Source organism: Phascolarctos cinereus, unplaced genomic scaffold, assembly GCF_003287225.1.
Source record: "Phascolarctos cinereus isolate Bilbo 61053 unplaced genomic scaffold, phaCin_HiC Scaffold_726;HRSCAF=1367, whole genome shotgun sequence".
Classification (NCBI taxonomy): Eukaryota; Metazoa; Chordata; class Mammalia; order Diprotodontia; family Phascolarctidae; genus Phascolarctos; species Phascolarctos cinereus.
Genome location: NW_027556098.1, coordinates 184,346,596 through 184,368,458, shown reverse-complemented (window position 1 = coordinate 184,368,458; position 21,863 = coordinate 184,346,596). Strand labels below are relative to the sequence as shown.

Here is a 21,863-nt window from a genome sequence, read left to right as displayed (position 1 = left end):
CTAATCACCAATAATCTGCCTGCACTCTTTCTTCACTACTCCCATCCTGTTGTACTTTCCCCATCCCAGTGATTTGGAATGCTTGTATATTATAAAAACCCTATTTCTCATCCCCAACTGCCTATTCCCTTACTCTTATCTCCCTTGACCCTAACCTTTAAATGTCCCACTCCAGATCTACTTACCTTTGCCACTATGCTCTCCAGAATGTCAGCTCCACTTGCTTTCATCTTAAACTTTTTCCTTTCCTGTTCCTCCCAGCTTTTGGCTTTCACTGACAATTGGCTTCTTCCTAATGGTGAGGAATCAATGTCTACCCTTTTCAATACTAGAAGCAGGAAATACTCCATGTTTACCATTGCCTTTCCAGATTTCCCTACTGCTGCCATCATTCAGTAAACTTTCATTCAATCCAAATTTGTCACCAAATCAAGACTCTGGTAGGTGTTATCTACTGACTCCAGGACATTCTCCTTCCTTCCTTTCTCAGTGAGCTCAGACACTGGATCACAATTTTTTCTCCTTCCCAGCTCCTTTTCTCATACTAGAGAATTCAATGTCAATATCTATATTGAAATCTATAGATAGATTCACCCTCAAACCCCTTAATTTCTAAGTTCCTCAATTTGCTCACTTTCCATGATTTTTTCCTCTACTGCATCCCAGTTCCATACAGAGCTCTTGATCATGCCATTACCCCAAAATGTTCCATGTCCATATTCATGAACTCTAAAACTGCTTCATCTGATCCTGTCTCTGTATTGACCCTTGTAAACCAATTCAGCTCTAAACTTGAGTCCCTTGCCTCCTTATTCTATTGCTGAGCATTACTTGCCAAGTCCCGTTCCTGGATTTCTCCCGTCTTCCCACCTTACCCCATTTATATACTGCTGAATAGAGTTGCTGGAGAAAATCATGAAATTGTGCTGACTGGGTCTACTTGTTACATAATCTCAACTGGGCCCTCACTTTAGCAAAGCAAGTATTTTTTACCTCCCTTATCAATTTACTATCCTCATTTTAGTAGCTCTTCCAAATCTCTTCAACTCTCCTTAAATATCCCATGGCACCACTTCTACCATTTCAGCTGAGTACTTTGCCTCATACTTTACTGAAAAAAAATTAGACCATTTTTCTAAGAGCTCCTTCTTCTCCCCTCCTTATCATTTAACATTGTTGAGATTTATTTGCTCACTGTCTCCTCCTTTGGGGCAACTAGGTGGTACCTAGTTAGATAGAGATAGAGCACCAGGCCTGGAGTTAGGAAGACCTGAGTTAAAATCTGGCCTTAGACACTTACTAGCTGTGTGACCCTGGGCAAGTCATTAACCCTGTTAGCCTCAGTTTCATCATTTGTAAAATGAACTGGAGAAGGAAATAGCAAGCCACTCCACTATCTTTGCCAAGAAAGTCCCAAATGGAGTCATGGAGAGTCAGACGTGACTGAAATGACTGAACAACAACAAAACTCCTTATTCATTCAGCTAACATGAAGAAGTAGTGCTTCTCCTTGTTAATTCAAACCTGTTGACTCTCATTTCTGTGCAGACGATTGTTTTATTTATCCTGCCCTGAACTCTTTCCTGTTTTCTAGTTTTACATTACCTCTTGAACGTCTTATTCTGGATATTCTGTAGTCATCTCAAGCCCAACATGTCTAAACCAGAAATTATCTTTTCTCCCAAACCCTCCTCTCTTCCTAATTTCCCATGATGATTGAGGGCATCACTATCCTCCCAGTAACTAGAGTTTAAAACTTTGGTGTCATCCTTGATTCCTCATTATACTTACCCCGCATAGACAGTTTGTTACCAAGTCTTTTCTTCTACCAGTTTGTCATTCTTCTTTCTACTCTACTTGATGACTCCATTTCTAATTTTCTTGGCAAAGGTACTGGAGTGGTTTGCCATTTCCTTCTCCAGCTTATTTTATAGATGAGGAATGGAGAGAAAAAGGGTTAAGTGACTTGCCCAGGGTCATACAGCTAATGTCTGAGGCCAGATTTGAACTCAGGAAGATGAGTCTTCCTGATTCTAGGCCCAGTGCTCTATCCATTTCACCACCTAACTGCCCTCAAGAAATTACTTGCATGTTAGAAAATAAAATTGTTATTCAAAGATGAAAATAAAACTGTATACGACAAACATACTTAGGATAGCCTTAAGGAATACTAGCAGTTCATAGTCCCTTAAGTCATGTCCTGGCTATCTCCTACTATCTGAAAACATTCTTCAGGGCCACTAGGAGTTGATTGGTCCAAGTAGTTGCCACCTATTCAGGACCTTGCGTTATCCCATCCAGTGAAAAGTCATTCAGAAATACAAAGTGGAACCAATGAGATAGGGTCAAAAATTTAGACTCCCCAATTTTTCAAACACTAGAGGCAAAGGAACCTACCTCTCTTCTTCCATTAATGATTAATTGTAGGAGGTGACTATAAATTGTTTTGATTTTTTCATTGGAAAATTGCCTGTTCATATCCTTTGGTCATTTGTCATTTGAGGAATGACTCATATTCTTGTAGATTTGACAACAATCTTTATATATTTGAGATTAATTGGGGAATGGCTGAACAAGTTATAGTATATGATTGTGATAGAATTCTACTGTGCTATAAGAAATGATAAGCTCAATGATCTTAAAAAAACATGGAAAGACTTGCATGAAATAATGAAGAGTGAAATGAACAGAACCAAGAGAACATTGTATACAGTAACAGCAATATTGTTTTAAGAATGACTTTGAGCAGATAAGTCATTTTGACTATCATAAATATCCAAATTAACTATGAAGGACATATGAAGACACACTATCTGCATCCAGAGAAAGAACTGATGAATATAAGTATGCATAGAATAATTTTACACATATACCTATTTATGTTTAATGGTAGCCATCTCTAGGGCTGGGGGGGGAGAGAAAAAAGAAATTTACATGATAACCTTGTTATATATTTAAAAGGAATAGCAAGTTGTACATAATAGATTTGCAGTCTCATGTGTAATAATCTTTTTATTATACTATGTTATGGAAATGTTGGTTTTATTTCATAAATTAAAAATAAAATAAATGTGAAAAAATAACAACAATAAAAAAATTGCAGGAGGTGGGTTAGATCTAGGGGAATAGAATTCTCACTGAGTTGCTACCAACTACAAAAAGAAAGGTATACTTGAAAATGTGTGCATCTACCCTTAGGCATATATCACAGCTTGTTTCTGGATTCCATGCCTGATTTTTCCATCCATGTGAGCTTTTTAGATAGCTTCTCCTTGGCTACTCTTTTTTTTTCTTCCTGTGGTTACTCCTGTTCTCCATTACAATTTATTATTGGTACCTTTGAACCAAAGGATTTATGAGAATAGCAACCATGTGCATCCCTTGACTGAGAATGTTCTCTCTGTGTGTGTTAATGCCATGAAAACTTTAGCAATTTAAATTTGATTTGAATCTGTATACGTTGACACACACACATATTTAGATACTTCCAAAGATCAGCTATGTCACTGGTAGGGCTATTTTCCCCACCAACTCATATCACAACTCTTCCATACCTTAATCAATGATCATCATGGTTTGGGATGGACCACAAACTCTATCCAATGGTAGTCAGCTTACTAGTGATCAATAACTTGCAGCTTAGCTAGGCTGTGCTTTGGACAACACACAGTTAATTATTAGGCATTTGAAGCCTTTAAAAGTTGATCAGAACTGCCTGAACTTGTTCCATGGACATAATATTTTAGAACCAGATTCTCCATGCTATAATGAAGCCTTGGTAAACGACTTTGAAATTTGAATGTTTTATTTCTTATTCAAATTTCAAAATTTTGACTTATTTTATTGCTAAGTGCTAGAAGGAGGATAGCAATGAGTTGTTTTTCTTTGGCAAGTAAAGAAGAGTAATTACAAATGTTTACAAGTTGCTATTGAACTTGCTAGAGAATCTATTTAAACCAGGACTTCCTATGGAGTTACACCAATAAACATTTGTTACTTTACAACCTTCAGTGTGATTAGATGTTCTTATGATATTGGACTGAGGTTTTTTTTTAGGTTTTCTCTTAGATATAAAATCCATTTTTTTCAAAGTTTGACAATGAAAGAACTTATGTCCAGCTAACTTTCCTCTTAAAAAATTTGAGTAACCAACGACCAGGACTATCAAATTCGTTGTTTTGTACAGGACATGATGCATAGCACAATGTTGAAATGGGAAAGTGAGGAACAACTAACTTGTTTGCATTTGCAGTTTTTCTTTATTTTCAAACAAGTATTGTTTCTAAATGTAATTGGATTAGTGGTGCCTTTGATTCCTATTCTTTAGAATTTTATCAATTTTACCTCTTTTTGTGAAGAGTTGTTTTAAAACTTTCTGTTTTCAAACATCTTGCCCAGAAAATATATACGAATGAATGAAATGAATGAAAAAAACACCATTTATCAAGTGTTTATTATGTGCCAAGCACTATGCTAAGCACTTGAGTCTACAAACACAAAGGTGGGGAAGTCTTTACTCGATTGGGGTAGACCTCCCCTTGGCCCAAGGAAGCACTCTTGGCTCATACTCCTTGCATCTTTATGGCTAGAGTTTTCTTTGCAGTGATGGACAATTATAGTGTTTGGTGTATCCAGTTAAAGAATTTTTATTTCATTTCATACTGTTCAAAGGACTCAGATGTGAGGTTGCAGTATATCCGAAAACAAATAGATTTATTAATTTGATTTACATTAACACTCAGAGTTTTCCTCCCATTTTCATTTAATGAAGCATCTTTGAGGGAGATGGAAAGCTCTTTTCTGTCAGAGTATTGGTTGCTCATTGCTGGTGCCCTGCATCTAACAGTGGATGAGAGTGACTTCATCTTTTAGAAAAGAAAGAGAAATCGTTGGCCCCTGTTAGCAACATCTGGAAAAACTGCCTTGTAACTGTAGAAATCAGACCATGCAGCCAGCTCAGGGTTGTCTTGAACTTTTGTTTATTATGGGAAGTGACTGGACATCTTATCTTAGAAAGTTTTAACAGAAGAAAGTAGGCACATTTGGCCAGAGTTTTTGGATGTTTCCGAGATTGTCCAAGCCTACAACTATAAAAACCTTCTTGAAGAATGGTAACTTCAGGATGTAATGGACTTCAAAAATGTGAAGATCTGCCTGGGATCTCTTTCATGCTTTGATTTTTAGAGATTTTTTTCTGTCTCACATATGGAGACTATATAAACCAAAGAACTAGGTTTATTTATTTTATCATTAAAAACTTGTTTAGACATGGTGTCTTCTTGTGAGGTGATGATATTGAAAATTAAACATGGGAGCATTGGGAAATAGAAATGATTGAGATCAGGGTCTGACTAATTACTTGGACTAATTCCTTAGTACAGGAGTCCAGGTTCTGTTTCAAGGGGTGGAGCCAGAATGATAGAGGAAAAAGGCAGGGCATTACAATAGGCTAGTCATCTATTCAATGGAGGTCTTTGGACTCAGCTGCCCAGTAACAACCTGTAACCCTGTGTGAATAGCTCTGACAGTTGGGGCTGCAGCTCTTTCCTGCTGATTGTAGGCTGCTGGCAGAGAGAAGCTAGGCCTGGAATAAACTAAAAATACTTTTTATTTTCTGACAATTACTTTAAAATAATTTCTGGTCTTTGCCTTCTTTCTGGAGATTTTACAACAGTCCAGTGAGGAAGAAGCTGGCAAAAATACACATGAATAAATATTAAGCCAAGTTTCTGGTTTAAAAAAAAAAAGGTCCAGGAGTATTTGTCTTACCAGGAGTCAGAAAAAGCTACAACGGAGTTAGCCCAAGAACAACGTTAGCCTTTCTTTCAACTCCACAGCAGAGTTTCACTAACTCCTTTTGTTGACAGTGTTCTTCCTCCCAGCAGGCTCTCTCCATCCTGCTGATAATTGCCAGATGAGGGTGTGTGTGGCTTTCTTTAAATTATCCCCATTGAATCTGAAGCTGGGACAGAGGTCCCCCACAGACAGCTGGGAAGGACAGTCTGTGTTTGAGGCACTCCGTGATTCCTAGGTAGCCTCACATTGCAGTGGCCCTCCGTTCTCCAATCCATATTACATGGTCATTGAAAATGACCAGAATAAAATGCCTCTGAATGCTGGATTCCTTTTGCAACAGCACAGAAACATCACACTGCCAGAGACATTTTTGATTATTTTGGCTATAAATCATTTTGGCACTTGTCATAGGAAGCAAGTTTATTATTGGTTCACACGTGTGCTTTTGATCGTATTTAAACTGAGTAGGTGGTTTGTAAGGCCTGAGGACTTTGTCGCTTATGAGAGGTGAGATGAAGAATTATGTCCTTTGTGATTTGTTCAAGGCATAAAATATCTTTGGTTTGTTTTTATAACTTTTTTTTTGATATGGCCTAGACGTGATTGCTCTAATAGTGGGAACTCCCAAAGAGAAAACTCCTTCTACAAATGCAAACCTTGTTGTTCAGTTGTTTTTTCAGTTGTGTCCAACTCTTTGTGACCTCATTTGGGGTTTTCTTGGCAAAGATACTGGAATGGCTTGCCATTTCCTTCTCCAGTTCATTTTGCAAATGAGGAAACTAAGGCAAAGAGGGTTAAGTGACTTGCTCAGGCTCATACAGCTGGTAAGTAATTCAAACTCAGGCCATTTTTGAACTCAGGAGAGGAGTTTTTCTCACTCCAGGTTCAGAACTCTATCTCCTGAGCCACCTAGCTGCCCCATTGCAGACCTACCTGACAGGCAATTTAGAGTCATAGAGTAGCCTGGGAGCATGGAAAGTGATCTGCTTTTGCAATTGGTAGTCTATGCTTGAGGGCATTGAGAGGTCAAGTGATATGCCAGGCATCGTGCAGCCAGTTTATATTGCAAGCAGGAGTACAGCACAGGTGTTCCTAACTCCAAGGCAGGCTTTCTATTTAGTCTACCAGACTGCCTTTCTTGATAACTTTGTAGGTGCTGATTTCATTTGAAGGACAAAGCAATCAATGAAAAGGTACTTTAAAATAAGCACAACTGTGTGCTATATGCTGGAGTGCAGGATATTTGCACCTGGGTCTACCTGAAGAAAAGGAGGGAGCACTGTGTAGGTGCTAGTTGTGGGGAAAGAGATCTACAGAGAATCTTTGAACATGCCTGGAGGGGGAAGTGATTAACTAAAAAGTTATTTTACTGTTGGCCATTTGGAAACTGATCCACCACCATTTTGCAGACACATAAGAATTTGAGTGTCAGTTAGATCTGAAGGAGGCTTTAGACGTGGTGTATTGGAGCAGCGTATAGGTTCTGAAAATACCGAATATCCCCTAATCCATTATTACATTTGCTGTGACTTTCTAGGTGGTTAGAGTAGCTTGATAAGGTGCACTAAGGGCATATCTTCTGTTTGTACTCTTTGGGAAGAGTAGACTTTATTTGTTCAGGGTTTTAGAAGTGGGTCAGAGTGAAGAATGGAATAATCCAGTAGAAAGCCCAGTGAAGAAATAAAGATCTTTGGGTTCATCTGTTTGATACATATATAATTTGTTGTGCCAAGGCTTTTCCTCTTGTTGTTATTATTGTTGTTTAGTCATTTTCAGTTGTATCTAACTCTTCTTGACCCCTTATAGGGGTTTTCTTGGCAAAGATACTAGAGTGGTTTGCCATTTCCTTCTCTGGGTCATTTTATAGATGGGGAAACTGAGACAAACAGGATTAAGTGACTTGCCCTAATTGTGACAGCTAGTAAGTGTCTGAGGCCAGATTTGAAGTAGGACTTCCTGACTCCAGGCCTGTCACTCTATCAACCGTGCTACCTCAATGCCCAAAAATTTGGCTTAGGAAAAGCTTAATGTTTTGGCCCAGTCTCAATTTCTTTTCCTCTTGACTTTGGTAGTAATAAACAATAGCCCAGGAATGAAGTGGTCAGTGAAGAAAGTTAACATATTAATACAGAATGATATAATAGTCTTTATAAAAGTGATAAATTAAAAAAGGAATAATTTCGCTTTCAAGAATTATTTTAAAATGGGCTGTTGAAACTCTGCTAGTAATTATGCTAACACAAAATTTTCTTTTATAAAAATAATGCTTAATTTGAAAGCTTTCATTAGAGTGAGACAGTAGTTAGAGTGTTTTAGAGGCTGTCATATTCTAGTTTACCATCACATTTTGTAGCTACCCACTTTACATTATGTGGAAGATTAATTCCATTGAAGCAATGTCATTAGTTGCCTACATTAATGGCAGGAAAATATACACAAACATTTGAAACTCTTACTGATGACTCTGAATTTGCTGTACCATTGCATCAGTGCATAAAGCCCTGAAGATTTATTGTTGTTTTGTAACTAAGGGGCATAGAAATTGACCATAGATGGCTAATTGGTAAGTCCAAAGGTTTAGTTATTAAATGCCAAAAATACTAAGAAAAATTCAGTAGTCTAAAATGGGTAATTTATGTCTATGTCAGCCAAAGATCTGATATGTGTTTGATTCCATGAATCATTTCATTAGAATCTTGTAATGGAAGTAAATTTTGCTTCATTTTCATGGATGTGGTTTTAGTCAATTGAATAATAAATCATTCTGTCTTTTAGACTCAGGGTTGTAAGGGTCTTTCAGACACTATCACAACTAAATTAGGCCAGACAAATGGGAAGCATTGCCATTTTTAAAGATTTCTACAGGGGGAGATCATGCAGCCTCCTTTGATTATGCCTTCATTGTGGTAAAAACTATGACATTATGTTAAAATGACAACCAAAACGAATGTCAAAGATCTGATATAAAACCATGGAAGACAAAGATTACATGGCCTCACTGGCCTTATCCAAAAATCATGTTGTGACTGAATCGTGCCCCCTCATAGTGGGGTATGTATGAGGGCATTCTACTTTTCCCCTAAGAATAGTTTGTATATGTAGGATTCAATACATATGCACAACACTAGGGTTATAAAAATGTAAGTAGGTGCTTTTGAACTCTTCCTTAAGAAGGACATTTGAGCTGCTGAAGTCACAAATTAGTACTACGGAAGTTAGTGGAGCTGGTGATGAGTCAGAGATGTACTTCATTTAAGGAATTTATAAGTTTTACAAAATAGCAAAGATCTTTGAATCAAACCTTTTTTACCCAATGACTTCTATTATAAATGTAGAGATATATTTCCATGGAAATGGCTTGGCACTATGACTAAATAATATTTAAGGATGTTGTGTTTCAAACGTTGACAAGTAAAATTTGAAAATCCCCTAAAGGTAAAATAATTTGCCTGATTTAAAAAAATCAATACTAATAATCAAAATAATTCACAAAGCACAGATGATTGTAAATACACAATGAAAATAGTAAGTCTGAAGCCATGTGGCTTAGATCTATGGGAAACAGACATAAGCCAAAATTGTCTGGTCCTTTAAAATCATTCTGTAGTTATTTTATTTTCATAAAGTAAATATTCCTCTTTAAATCCTTTTCTAAAGGGGGTCATATTAAAATTATAGAATCATAGATTCTATGATCTGGTCAAGAGATTGTATTCCCCTTTCTTTGAGCAAAAAACACAATTCTTATTCCGGGAGATATTCATGAAGAAAAGAGACAATTACTGGTACTAAGTGGTTCTAAACATTATTCATAAGCTGCTCTAATTTGATATAGGTGCTTAATAAATACTTACTGAGCTGAATATTATTTGCAAAATTGATGAGTATTTCCTTGATTCCTTTGTTCAGATCATCAATAAAGATAATTATAAAGCAGAATTGTGTATTAGCAAACTCTCTGGATACAAAGGCAGGAGACTTGAGCCTTAGCTGTGCCCTTGATTTATTGACACTGTTTGACAAGTCACTTCATCTTTAGGGACCTTCGTTAATCATCTCTAATTTGAGAGGGTTAAACTAAATAATCTTTAAGTTCTCTTTTAGTTCTGAAACACTATGATTCTGTGATTTTATTATTGAGAACCTTTTGGGAAATCATTCCCAAATACTGAATTCCAGTAGGTTGACATCAAGTCATTGAAGAATATGATTTGGATTGTCTTTAACATAGTTGTTCACTTATTTTGTAAATAATGCCACATTGAAATCAAAAGGAATCAAAAGCCTTTCTAGAAATTCAAAGAGCCTAGGCAGATTTAGATATATTCTAAAGTTCACAAGTCTATGCTTTGTCAATCACAAGAAGGAATTCAATTGGTAAGGTATGATTTGCTTGTCACAAAGCCATGTTGATTGATGCTTAAATTCTGTTTTTCTACATGATTTCAAAGTGATTGATAATTTGTTCTAGGCATATAGTTACATGCTCATTGAATAGCACTAGCTATGACTGTGAGTGATTATTGGTGTATTTTTTTTTTGTATATTTTGTGATAAAGAGGCAAATTTATATAATGTTTTTTTTTTAGTTTACCAAGCAGTTTCCTGAAAACAACTTTGTAAGATATGTAGTACAAATGATATTATTTCCCCCATTTATAGATGAGGAAACTGAGACTCAGAATTGAAATTATTTGCCTAGGGTCATACACCTAGTATGTGATTGAGCTTGGACTCAAACCTAAGTCTTCTGTCTCCTATTCTGGCACATCCTTTACTACACAATGAATGCTGCCTCCTATAAATTTATTTATACCATTGAGCTGTTCACACTTTGGGATAACGGATCCTCCTAATAGATCATTAATATAATTTATTCCTTTTATAAGTACAGATTTACATAAACTGTGTTTTCTTTGTACCCTACTCAAAGGACTTGGGCCTTATTTCTGGGTTTCTGTGAGCCGGTCGTAGAGCTGGACCAAGAGCACCAAGGCTAAGCCAATAATCAACATAGAGAACAGACAGCTAGGTGGCATAGTGGATGGAGTGATAGGCTTGGAGTCAGAAAGACTCATCTTCCTGAGTTCAAATCTGGCCTCAGACACTTTCTAGCTGTGTGACTGGGCAAGTCACTTAACCCTATTTTCCTCACTTCCTCATCTGTAAAATAAGCTAGATAAGGAAATGGTAAATCATTCTAGTATCTCTGCCAAGAAAACCCCAAATGGGGTCACAAAGAGTAGAATACAACTGAAAATTGATTAAACAACACAACATTCGATATGAAGCAGAGACATCAAGTAGAAAGCAAAACATAGCAAATCCCAGTCAAATTTTCAAAAGAAAGTCACATTTCTTGAATTTGTCTTCTTTTCTCCATTCATATTACTACCATCCTGGGTTAAATCTCTTATCACATCCCACTTGGACTATTGTGATAGCCTCCTAATTAGTTTCCCTCTTTCCAGTCTCTCCCCCACTCAACCCATCCTCTGCAAACCACCGAATAAGTTTTCCCAAAGCACTGTTCATGTCTCTCTCCTGTTCAGAGCTCTTCAGTGGCTATTTCCTATCAGATCTGTTCATTTTCTGTCATTTGTAGCACCTTCTCTGAATAATTACTTGTTTTGCTCTATAATCCCGTGATGTAGTATTCTCCTAGTTATACATCACTAGGGTTGCAATTAGAACATAGATGTTCTTGTTTCTTTTCTAACATCTGTATGTTAGGATAATTGAATGTTGAATCTGAAATATCCTTTTACATACTTCACTTAAACACTGGAGAATATTGTGGGGAAAAGATGGGTTTGTGTGCCAGGAAATAGCTTGGGATCATTGAAAATATCATATACACTGACTCACTTTGGATGACTCCTACATCTCCAAACCCACCCACCTTTTGACTCAGTGCATATTGTTTTATGTGAGATCTGCCTCTTGGCCTTCCCAACGTTCCCCAGAAGATCTCATGTCAAATGCACAAGCCATTTCCATGGTGCTTAGTATGAGATTTGATGCTTGACTGGTTTTGGCCTCTGGCTTACAAGTTGCCAGGCCTAGGAGATCCTACCAAGCCTACAGTTCCATGGGAATTCCAGATGAATCTCCAATAGCCAGAATCTGTGAGAGAAGTTTTACTCTGAGAGATGAGCTCAGAGATGATAGATTTTTTTTTCCTTCTAAGTCATATCCCCTAAAAACAGCAAGGGGTACTGTGGACCACTTCCCTACCCAGATGGGACTCTCCCTCAACTTTATCCTCTTGTTTCAATATTGTTTTTTATATTTAGCTTCCTGAGTCTTTCATTTTTTATAACTATAGTTTTCTGTAGAGAATAAGGAACAATGATTTGTATTTTGGAGCCATGGGTAAGGTAAAGTCAGGAGGTAATTAACCCTTTGACCATTTTCAGACACTATATTTTGGTATTCATGTACCTAGAAACATATAAATTAAATGGACTTTCTTTTCTGGGTTTTAAAAAAAATCAGAAGACTATCTGTTTAATAGGCTAGGAGGTTCTTTATTAATGCATATATATAATATGCCAACATAATAAGTATTCATGGCCATTCTCTGTGTCTAGAACACATTCTATCCTCACCTCTGTCTCACTGTATTCCTCTCTTTCTTCAACACTTAGCTTGAGAACTATCTTCTTTTTAATTTCTTCTGCATCTGAATCCTTTTGGTAGTCTGATGTAGCCTTAGACCCCACAGAAAAATACTTTAAATGCATAAAATAAAATACATAGGATTGCAAATTTTATCTATTTTATTGATATAGCTATCAAAAGATTTTCTTTTTTAGATTGTCAAATTGCTATTACTCTCAGATTGCTTTATTTTTTGTATTTTTGTTCATTCTGCTTGTACTTATATATTTTTGTCTCCTCCATTAGACTAGAAGTTCCTTGGGAGTGTTTTTCATTCTTTATATTTGTTGCTTCAGCACTTAGCACAGTGTCTGTCACATATTTGGTACATGATAAATATTGATTGAGTGAGTGAGTGATTCCTGTGAGATCTTTTAGAGCAGAAAATGTCAAAAGTTAAGTTATAGTAGACTAACCCATAATACTAGACGATGCTATCTATATATCTGTTCTTTGATAAGTTATGGCTATGAGTCCATTACACACAAAATACATTATACACAAAAAAGCAGCCGTTTAATGGGAGTTGTTTAGCATCACAATTCTCACACTGAAAATTCATAGTTCTGTGTTTGAAAGGTAGGTAGGATGATTATAGTTAGAGTCTTCAAAGTAATTTAATAAGAGGATAATTTTTTTTCAGAGATCTGTAATATGAGCAAGTCATATTGTATATACAATGCTGTGAAAGGTATCAATATACATTAAAATTTCATAAATTTCAACTAATTTTGGGAAAAAAATTATCCCAAATTAATGAAATGTTTTACTTATAATGCATTTAAGAAGAAAAATAATTTTATTGTTTTCAGTGATATGGCATGTTGAACTAAATTATCAAAAATTACCAAGTTAAAGTTTCTGAGATTTAATACTGAGTAATTTGGAATTAGGGTATCACTTTATTTTAATTACATAAGGCTTGATGGTATTTGAAAAAAATCTGTTGGTTTATAACCTTTATTTTCCTTCATCTTCTTTATATCATTCCTTTTCTTCCTCCTTTTCCCACATTGTGAAGGTGAACCTCGGGCAGTTCTGAATTAATTAGGTTTTCCTGAATTTGTCAGTTTTATAAAAGACATTTATTCATCATTTTCCAATTATCTTACAGGATCCTTCAAACCAAAAATGTGGAAGGAAGAAAACGGTGTCATTCAGCAGTATGCCATCGGAAAAGAAAATCAGCAGTGCAAGTGATTGTATCAGTTTCATGCAGGCTGGCTGTGAGCTAAAGAAAGTACGTCCCAATTCCCGGATATACAACCGTTTCTTTACCCTGGACACAGACCTTCAAGCTCTTCGCTGGGAGCCCTCTAAGAAGGACCTTGAAAAAGCAAAGCTTGATATTTCTGCTATAAAAGAGATCAGGCTTGGGAAGAACACGGAAACATTTAGAAACAACGGACTTGCCGACCAGATTTCTGAAGACTGTGCCCTGTCTATTCTTCATGGGGAGAATTATGAGTCTTTGGACCTAGTTGCCAATTCAGCTGATGTAGCAAATATTTGGGTTTCTGGTTTACGGTACCTGGTTTCTCGAAGTAAGCAACCCCTTGACTTAATAGAAGGCAGCCAGAATACACCCAGGTTCATGTGGCTAAAAACAGTATTTGAAGCAGCAGATGTTGATGGCAATGGGATTATGTTAGAAGACACATCCGTAGAGTTAATTAAACAGCTCAACCCAACCTTGAAGGAATCTAAGATCAGGTTAAAGTTTAAAGAAATCCAGAAGAGCAAAGAGAAACTAACCACCCGAGTAACAAAAGAGGAATTTTGTGAAGCTTTTAGTGAACTTTGTACCAGACCAGAAGTTTATTTCTTACTTGTACAGATATCCAAAAACAAAGAATACTTAGATGCCAATGACCTCATGTTGTTTTTAGAAGCTGAACAAGGAGTTGCTCATATAACTGAAGAGATGTGTTTAGACATTATTCGAAGGTATGAGCTTTCTGAAGAAGGGAGGCTCAAAGGTTTCCTTGCAATTGATGGATTTACCCAGTATTTATTGTCACCAGAATGTGATGTTTTTGATCCTGAGCAAAGAAAGGTGGCCCAAGACATGACCCAGCCATTATCACACTATTATATCAATGCCTCTCATAACACTTATCTAATAGAAGACCAGTTCAGGGGACCTGCTGATATTAATGGCTATGTTAGAGCTTTAAAAATGAGCTGTAGGAGTATAGAACTTGATGTAAGTGATGGGCCAGACAATGAGCCGATCCTTTGTAATCGTAACAACATGACAACACCCCTTTCTTTCCATAGTGTCGTAGAGGTAATAAACAAATTTGCCTTTGTGGCTTCTGAATACCCACTTATCCTTTGCTTAGGCATTCATTGTTCAGTACCACAGCAGAAAGTCATGGCCCAACACATGAAAAAGATCTTTGGCAATAAGCTGTACACTGAAGCACCTTTGCCATCTGAAGCCTACCTCCCATCCCCTGAGAAACTGAAAAGAAAGATAATTGTGAAAGGAAAGAAGTTGCCTCCTGACCAGGATATGTTGGAAGGGGAAGTAACAGATGAAGATGAGGAAGCTGAAATGTCTCAAAGGATGTCAGAGGACTATAATGGTGAGCAGAAGTTGATATGCCTCTGCAGAGAACTATCAGATTTGGTATCTATATGCAAATCTGTCCAATATAGGGATTTTGAAATGTCTATGAAGAACCAAAGTTATTGGGAAATCTGCTCATTTAGTGAGACAGAAGCCAGCAGAATTGCCAACGAATATCCAGAGGACTTTGTAAATTATAACAAGAGGTTCTTATCAAGGATATACCCAAGTGCTATGAGGATAGATTCCAGTAATTTGAACCCCCAAGACTTCTGGAATTGTGGCTGTCAGATTGTGGCGATGAATTTCCAGACTCCTGGTCCAATGATGGATTTACATACAGGCTGGTTTCTCCAGAATGGGGGCTGTGGATACGTCCTCCGACCCTCCATCATGCGGGATGAAGTCTCTTATTTTAGTGCCAATACAAAGGGTATCGTTCCAGGAGTCTCTCCTCAAGTCCTACATATCAAAATTATCAGTGGTCAGAACTTTCCAAAACCCAAGGGAGCTTGTGCCAAAGGGGATGTCATAGACCCCTATGTCTGTATTGAAATACATGGTATTCCTGCAGACTGCTCAGAACAAAGAACTAAAACTGTGCAGCAAAACAGTGATAATCCTATCTTTGACGAAACTTTTGAGTTTCAGATAAACCTGCCTGAGCTTGCCATGATACGTTTTGTGGTCTTGGATGATGACTACATTGGTGATGAGTTTATAGGACAATATACGATACCATTGGAGTGCCTGCAACCTGGCTATCGACACATCCCTTTGCGCTCGTTTGTGGGAGATATCATGGAGCACGTGACACTCTTTGTTCACATAGCAATAACCAACCAAAGTGGAGGAGGAAAGGCCCCAAAACGCAGCCTTTCAGTGAGAATAGGGAAGAAGGTTAGGGAATACACCATGCTCAGGAACGTTGGCCTGAAAACCATAGATGACATCTTTAAAATAGCTGTTCATCCCTTAAGAGAAGCCACGGATGTGAGAGAAAATATGCAGGTAACGTTACCATTATGACATTTGTGTTTTTAATTGAATTCTTTCTTTCTTTCTTTCTTTCTTTCTTTCTTTCTTTCTTTCTTTCTTTCTTTCTTTCTTTCTTTCTTTCTTTCTTTCTTTCTTTTTCTAGGCAATTGGGGTTAAGTGACTTGCCCAGGGTCACACAGCTAGGAAGTGTCAAGTGTCTGGTCTGAGGCCGGATTTGAACTCAGGTTCTCCTGACTTCAGGGCTGGTGCTTTATCCACTGTGCCACCTAGCTGCCCCAATTGAATTCTTTCTTAAGAAATAATAACAATAATATGTTATTACCACTACTATGAACTAGCCAGCTTTTATATAAGATTTTTAAAGTGCTATATCTATCTGTCTATCTACATGATATAGATATGTAAATAGAAATATACACAATAATAATGAATATATGGATGACATATGTTTATATGTATATACTTCCTGCATATATATATACACACACACACACACACACATATATATATAATATAAAATATAAAAATTTGGGGGAAATTGTTTTGATTGATTATGAATATTTGTTACAATATATTTTTTTCACTTTTTCCCAGTTGAGTGGAAGATGGGAGGGAGAAAAATATAGATTTCTGTTCATTAGAAAAAGCAAATTTCTACTCTATCCCTTTATTTTTATTCAGAGAAGACCTATGAAACAAAAACACAGCTCTATCTTATGCTTCCTGGATAGTTCAGAAGAGAGAAGTCTTCAGAGTAATCATTATGAAAATCAGATTTTTAAAGTGGGTTTTATGGAGGATTTGATAAGGGAGGAAAGGTTGAGAAACAAGATAGTTTCCTTTACCTGAGTCATTCATCAGGGTAGTGTCACTGTTTTATTTGGAATTAATTTCCCCAAGCAGACCTACCTATAAAGCACATACCATAATAAAGAATACATATTTGGGAAATTGCTCATTCTCTTGGATTATGTTTACTTCTGTTTCCTCCTATTAGTGCTGAAATTTAAAAAGAATTCAGTATACTTTTCCAAACACTCTTATGCAGAGCAATATTTTGCTGAAGTTACTGAGAAGTCCCAGACTGTTGAATGAGAGAAATGATGGAAAAATACTATAAATGTTACTAGTTGTTCATTTTCCAGCACCATATTTTATCATAATTTACTTAATAAATGTTAGAAGCAGACTTAAGCCAACAGAATTTTAGCAGTTAGGTGGAAATATCAAAGAAACATCATACATGAATATTTTGAATATACTTAGTTTGAGAATTCTATTCTATCAATTAAAAACCTACTATATACAGTGTATAATTATTTTTCCTGTTTAAAGGAAGTATAAAAATGCATTGACTCTTCTTTTAAATCCTTGAGGCCAATGTTAGCATTTCTTATTGGTTTATTCTGCAATAGTATAAATGAGAAGAACCAACATTACATGTGAAATATTAGATCATAGGATGATAATCTATGTATACAACCTAAATATAGTAGTTTATATAAATAAGCTTCAGTAGAAGAGACTGGTCAACAAATTTGTGGCTATCAAAAAAAGGTGTTCTAATTAAAGGTATTATTTGCTTTTTATGTTCCCTTCTAGTTCTAGCATTCTGTTATTACGTACAGAAATCGTAGATTGGAAATTGGCATCAATCACTTTCATTTAATATGTGAGAAACTTATGTGGTTTAAGAACTGCTCTCTATCACGAAAGAGAAAAAGGAAATAGTGTGATAGAGTAGTAAACTGTACAGAAGGAAGGAAGGAAGAAGGAAGGAAGAAAGGAAGGAAGGAAAGAAAGATGGAAACAGGAGACCTGTATTCTAGTTGTGGTTTTGACTCTAATTCTTTCTGTGTCTTCGGGGTAAGTCATCCAACCTTTATCAGCCTCATTTGTGAAATGAAAAGGTTGAATTAGATGGTCTATACTTTCTTCTAACTCAAAATTTTATAATTCTAGTATTCTAGTGTATATAGTCTCTGTCTTCAGGAAAGTTTTATTTTAAAACTATAATGTGTGTACTAATAATTGCTTTTAACTTAGTATGCTAAATACATACATACATGTACTATACATACGTATATTATATAAAAATCCCTGAGGCTATAGCAATACTTTCATTGTGGCATATATGTATATGTGTGTGCATATGCACACATACATATGTTCATACATCTACCTATGCTTCTATAGATAGATGTATATATGGCAATTAGGTAGTATGGTAGATAGAACTGGGCCTAGAGTAAGGAAGACAAATTCAGATCTAGCCTCAGATACCCACTGGATGTGGAATGACCCTCGGGAAGTCATTTAACTTCCATTTGCCTAAGTTTCTTCAGTTGTAAAATGGAGATGTTGTAAGCCTAAAATGAGACAATATTTGAAAAGTGATTAGCACAGTGCCTGGCACATATTAGGCATCTAATAAATGATTGTTTCCTTCCTTCATTCCTTTGTTTTTCCTTCCTTCCGCATATTTTGGTGCATGTGTACATATACACATGTACATACACACACACACACCTATATACATATAGATGCATATATATGTATGTATATAGGCATTGCGATGGGCTCAGGAAAGAGGTCAGGTAAATACTACTAAGGGGAAGGGTTGTAAATGATTAGTTTGTTACCCCCAAAAAAGCTGATGGGGTCAGATGGATGCTGGATGGCTCTAATGCCTTCTGCACATACTAATGATTATAATAGAGGGTGAATGGAATATGGGTAATTCCCAAAAATATATTTTATACAATTAACTCAAAAAATGCATTTGCCTTGCGATATCAGGGAACAACCACTAATGGTAAGTTGATTGGGGTAAAAGTAAAATCTATGTGTTATTGTTATAATTATGAAGGAGATGGGAACAAAATTAAATTGTGTGTGAAATTATAGCCTCCACAAGTAGTCATAGCAAAAATAAAAGAAATTATAATTAACAAGCTATTGTTAGTTTAAAATTATTTAAAACTTTTTTTGAAGGAAATTTGATTTAAAATGCATTAATGTGACCTTTGGAAATGACTTGCTTTGTTCTTATGGAATATGAGGAGTTGTTTAAATCAGAGAAGTATAAACTGCAGCAATAAACTAGATATTCATGTATCTCTGAAATATTGCTACTTTAAAAAATTGGCCATTTTCCAATTTACCTCAAATTTGCATTAGTCTAGTCTGTTTTGGAATTATGAAAGTTCTTAATGGAATTATCCATCAAGAACAGATGTTGTATAAAGTAGATGTAATGTGTTAAACAATCTAATGTCATTGCACATTTTTTCCCTGACAGAATGCAATAGTATCTGTTAAAGAGCTTTGTGTGGACTCCCTCCAATTGCCAGCCTGAAACAGTGTGTGCTGACTTTGTCCTCTCGGTTGATAAACAGTGATGATACACCCTCTGTCTCTCTCATTATGAAAGATAACTTCCCTTACCTGGAACCTCTGGGGACAATACCAGATGTACAGAAAAAGGTCCTAGCTGCCTATGATCTGGTAGGAAATTTTATCTCCTAATCTAACATTTTTATAATTGCTTCGTGTGTTTGGAAAAGTGTTACCAGTTTTGCTGGTTAGTGTTTGTTTTGCTGTATGCTTCTCATTGAGTTAATGAGAGGGTGCTTCTTATTCCAGTGACAGAATGCAGGCAGCTACAAGTTGAAATGGCATTCCCCTTCCCCCCACCTAACGTAAAGCTTTTTAAAATTTTATTTAAGCTAACATTATTGATATTATTGCTAAAACATTGTTTGTGTACCAACGTTAGGAGAAGCATTGATTGTAAACTTCTGGTACTAAATTGATACATACATATTGTGAAACAAACTTAGGTCTCAGTAGTGATTTGAATGCACTTAAAGTGAAATATTTTCAGAATTTAAACTTTTTGAAATCTTAGCCTTCTTAATGAATATTGTTTAAAAATTTTTTTTTAATTTGAAAAACATTTATTAAGCACCTGCAAGGGACTATGCTGCAGGATTTGAGGAAGTTTTAAAAAAATGATATTGAACAAAATCTCTGAATTGAAATTAAGATTCACTGTTTCGTGGACCCCCAAAATAAGAAAGAAGACGAAAAGAAATTAAGAGTATAAAATCCAGTTACTAAAATTCAAACCAAATTTCACATTAGTTTTGGGCAGAAGTTTATTTGTTCCCCATGTCTCATTACTCATGAAATCTATTCCCATCCTTTTCCTTTTTCTTCCTTCTTCTCTTTTCCTCCTCCTCTTCTCCTCCTCTTTTTCCTTCTTCCTGTCACCAAAGACTTTGTCAATTATGCAGTAGATAGGCATAATTGCTATCTAAGCAGAGACATTAGGTCCCCTAGTTACTATCAAAATTGATGCCATGGAAACCACTCATTTCTTCACTTGATTTTCAAGCTAAGAATTAAAATTTATTCCTTTCAGAAAAGTGGAGGAAACAGTTCCCCTAGTCCTGGGGTAAAAAAGAGACCAAGAGAAATCAGGATGCTGACTGGTTGTTTTTATTGCAGACCCTAAAGTTAGTGTTACCATCACTTTACTTTACCATAACTGGTACTCTGGTTTGTCAGTTTTAGCGGCTGAACCAGAGCCTGAACATCAACTGTTCCATTAATATTTCAGAAGTATAGCTCATACTCCGTGAACAGCATGCTTAACCAAAGCTTATGCCCCAAACCATAACTGAGAGCACATAGGCTCATCGCTGTGTCTTGCTTGTCATTCCCATTGATCTTTCTATACAAGCGGTAAACATGGATGGCACATTTGGCAATACATTCTGCTGTGCCTCATCTATGCCTCATGCTTCACAGACACCCATGTAGATGCTCTTGAGACCCCTTTGGAATAATTGTGAAAATATTTGCCTGTCTTAGGTGAACATTTCTTACCAAGAAGACATACAGCTACTATTTATAGATCTCATATGTACCTAAGTATTGAAATGTTGTCTCCCTCATTAGAATGTGAGCTCCTTTAGGGCAAGGACAATTTTCTTTGTATCTCTAGTGTCTGGAGTATAGTAAATACTTAATTAAATCCTTATTGATTTGACTGACGAACTTGTTGACAAAAGAAAAAAAAAACGAATATACCTACACTTTTGGCAGTTTTGCTCACCCCTGTATCACCAATGCTTTCTTCCCAATGTGCCTTTCATCTACTAGGTTGCTAGGTGGTGCAGTAGATCAAGTGCTGGGCCTGGAGTCAAGAAGATATGAGTTTAAATCCCACCCTCAGACACTTATTACCCCGGGCAAGTTATTTAACTGCCGTTTGCCTCAGTTTCCTCAATTGTAAAATGAATATGATAATAATAGCACCCGCCTCCCAGGATTGTTGGGAGGATCAAATGAAATAACATTCATAAAGAACTTAGCGCAGTGCAGTGCCCGGAATATTGTAGTACTTAATAAATGCTTTGTTGTTATTCAATTAGGTTTTTTGTTTTTTTTTTTTTTGATAAGACAATTGGGATTAAGTGACTTGCCCAGGGTCACAAGAGTTAGTAAGTATCATGTGTCTCAGACTGGATTTGAATCCAAGTCCTCCTGGGGCCAGTGCTCTATCCATTGCGCCATCTAGCTGCCCCAATCATTTTAGTTTAGTCCAACTCTTCGTGACCCTATTTGGGGTTTTCTTGGCAAAGATACTGGAATAGTTTTGTCATTTCTTTCTCCAGCTCATTTGACAGATGAGGAAACAGGCAAACAGGTAAGTGATTTGCTCAGGTTCACATAGCTAGTAAATGTCTGGGGCCAGATTTGAACTTAGGAAGATGAGTCTTTCTGACTCCAGGCCCAGCAATCTATCCACTGTGCCCCTGTC

General features: G+C 36.4%; 1 protein-coding gene and 1 pseudogene across 1 annotated transcript in view; one reads left to right on the top strand and one right to left on the bottom strand.

Moving 5' to 3' along the window:
- Positions 1 to 350, bottom strand: part of LOC110213284 (homeobox-containing protein 1-like) — a 53,791-nt pseudogene extending 53,441 nt beyond the window's left edge.
- Positions 1 to 21,863, top strand: part of PLCL1 (phospholipase C like 1 (inactive)) — a 415,950-nt gene that overhangs the window by 316,983 nt on the left and 77,104 nt on the right. The window contains 3 exon segments of the mRNA XM_020993598.2: positions 13,574 to 16,045; positions 19,335 to 19,358; positions 19,361 to 19,540. Of these exon segments, the coding sequence (XP_020849257.1) occupies positions 13,574 to 16,045; positions 19,335 to 19,358; positions 19,361 to 19,540 (2,676 nt within the window).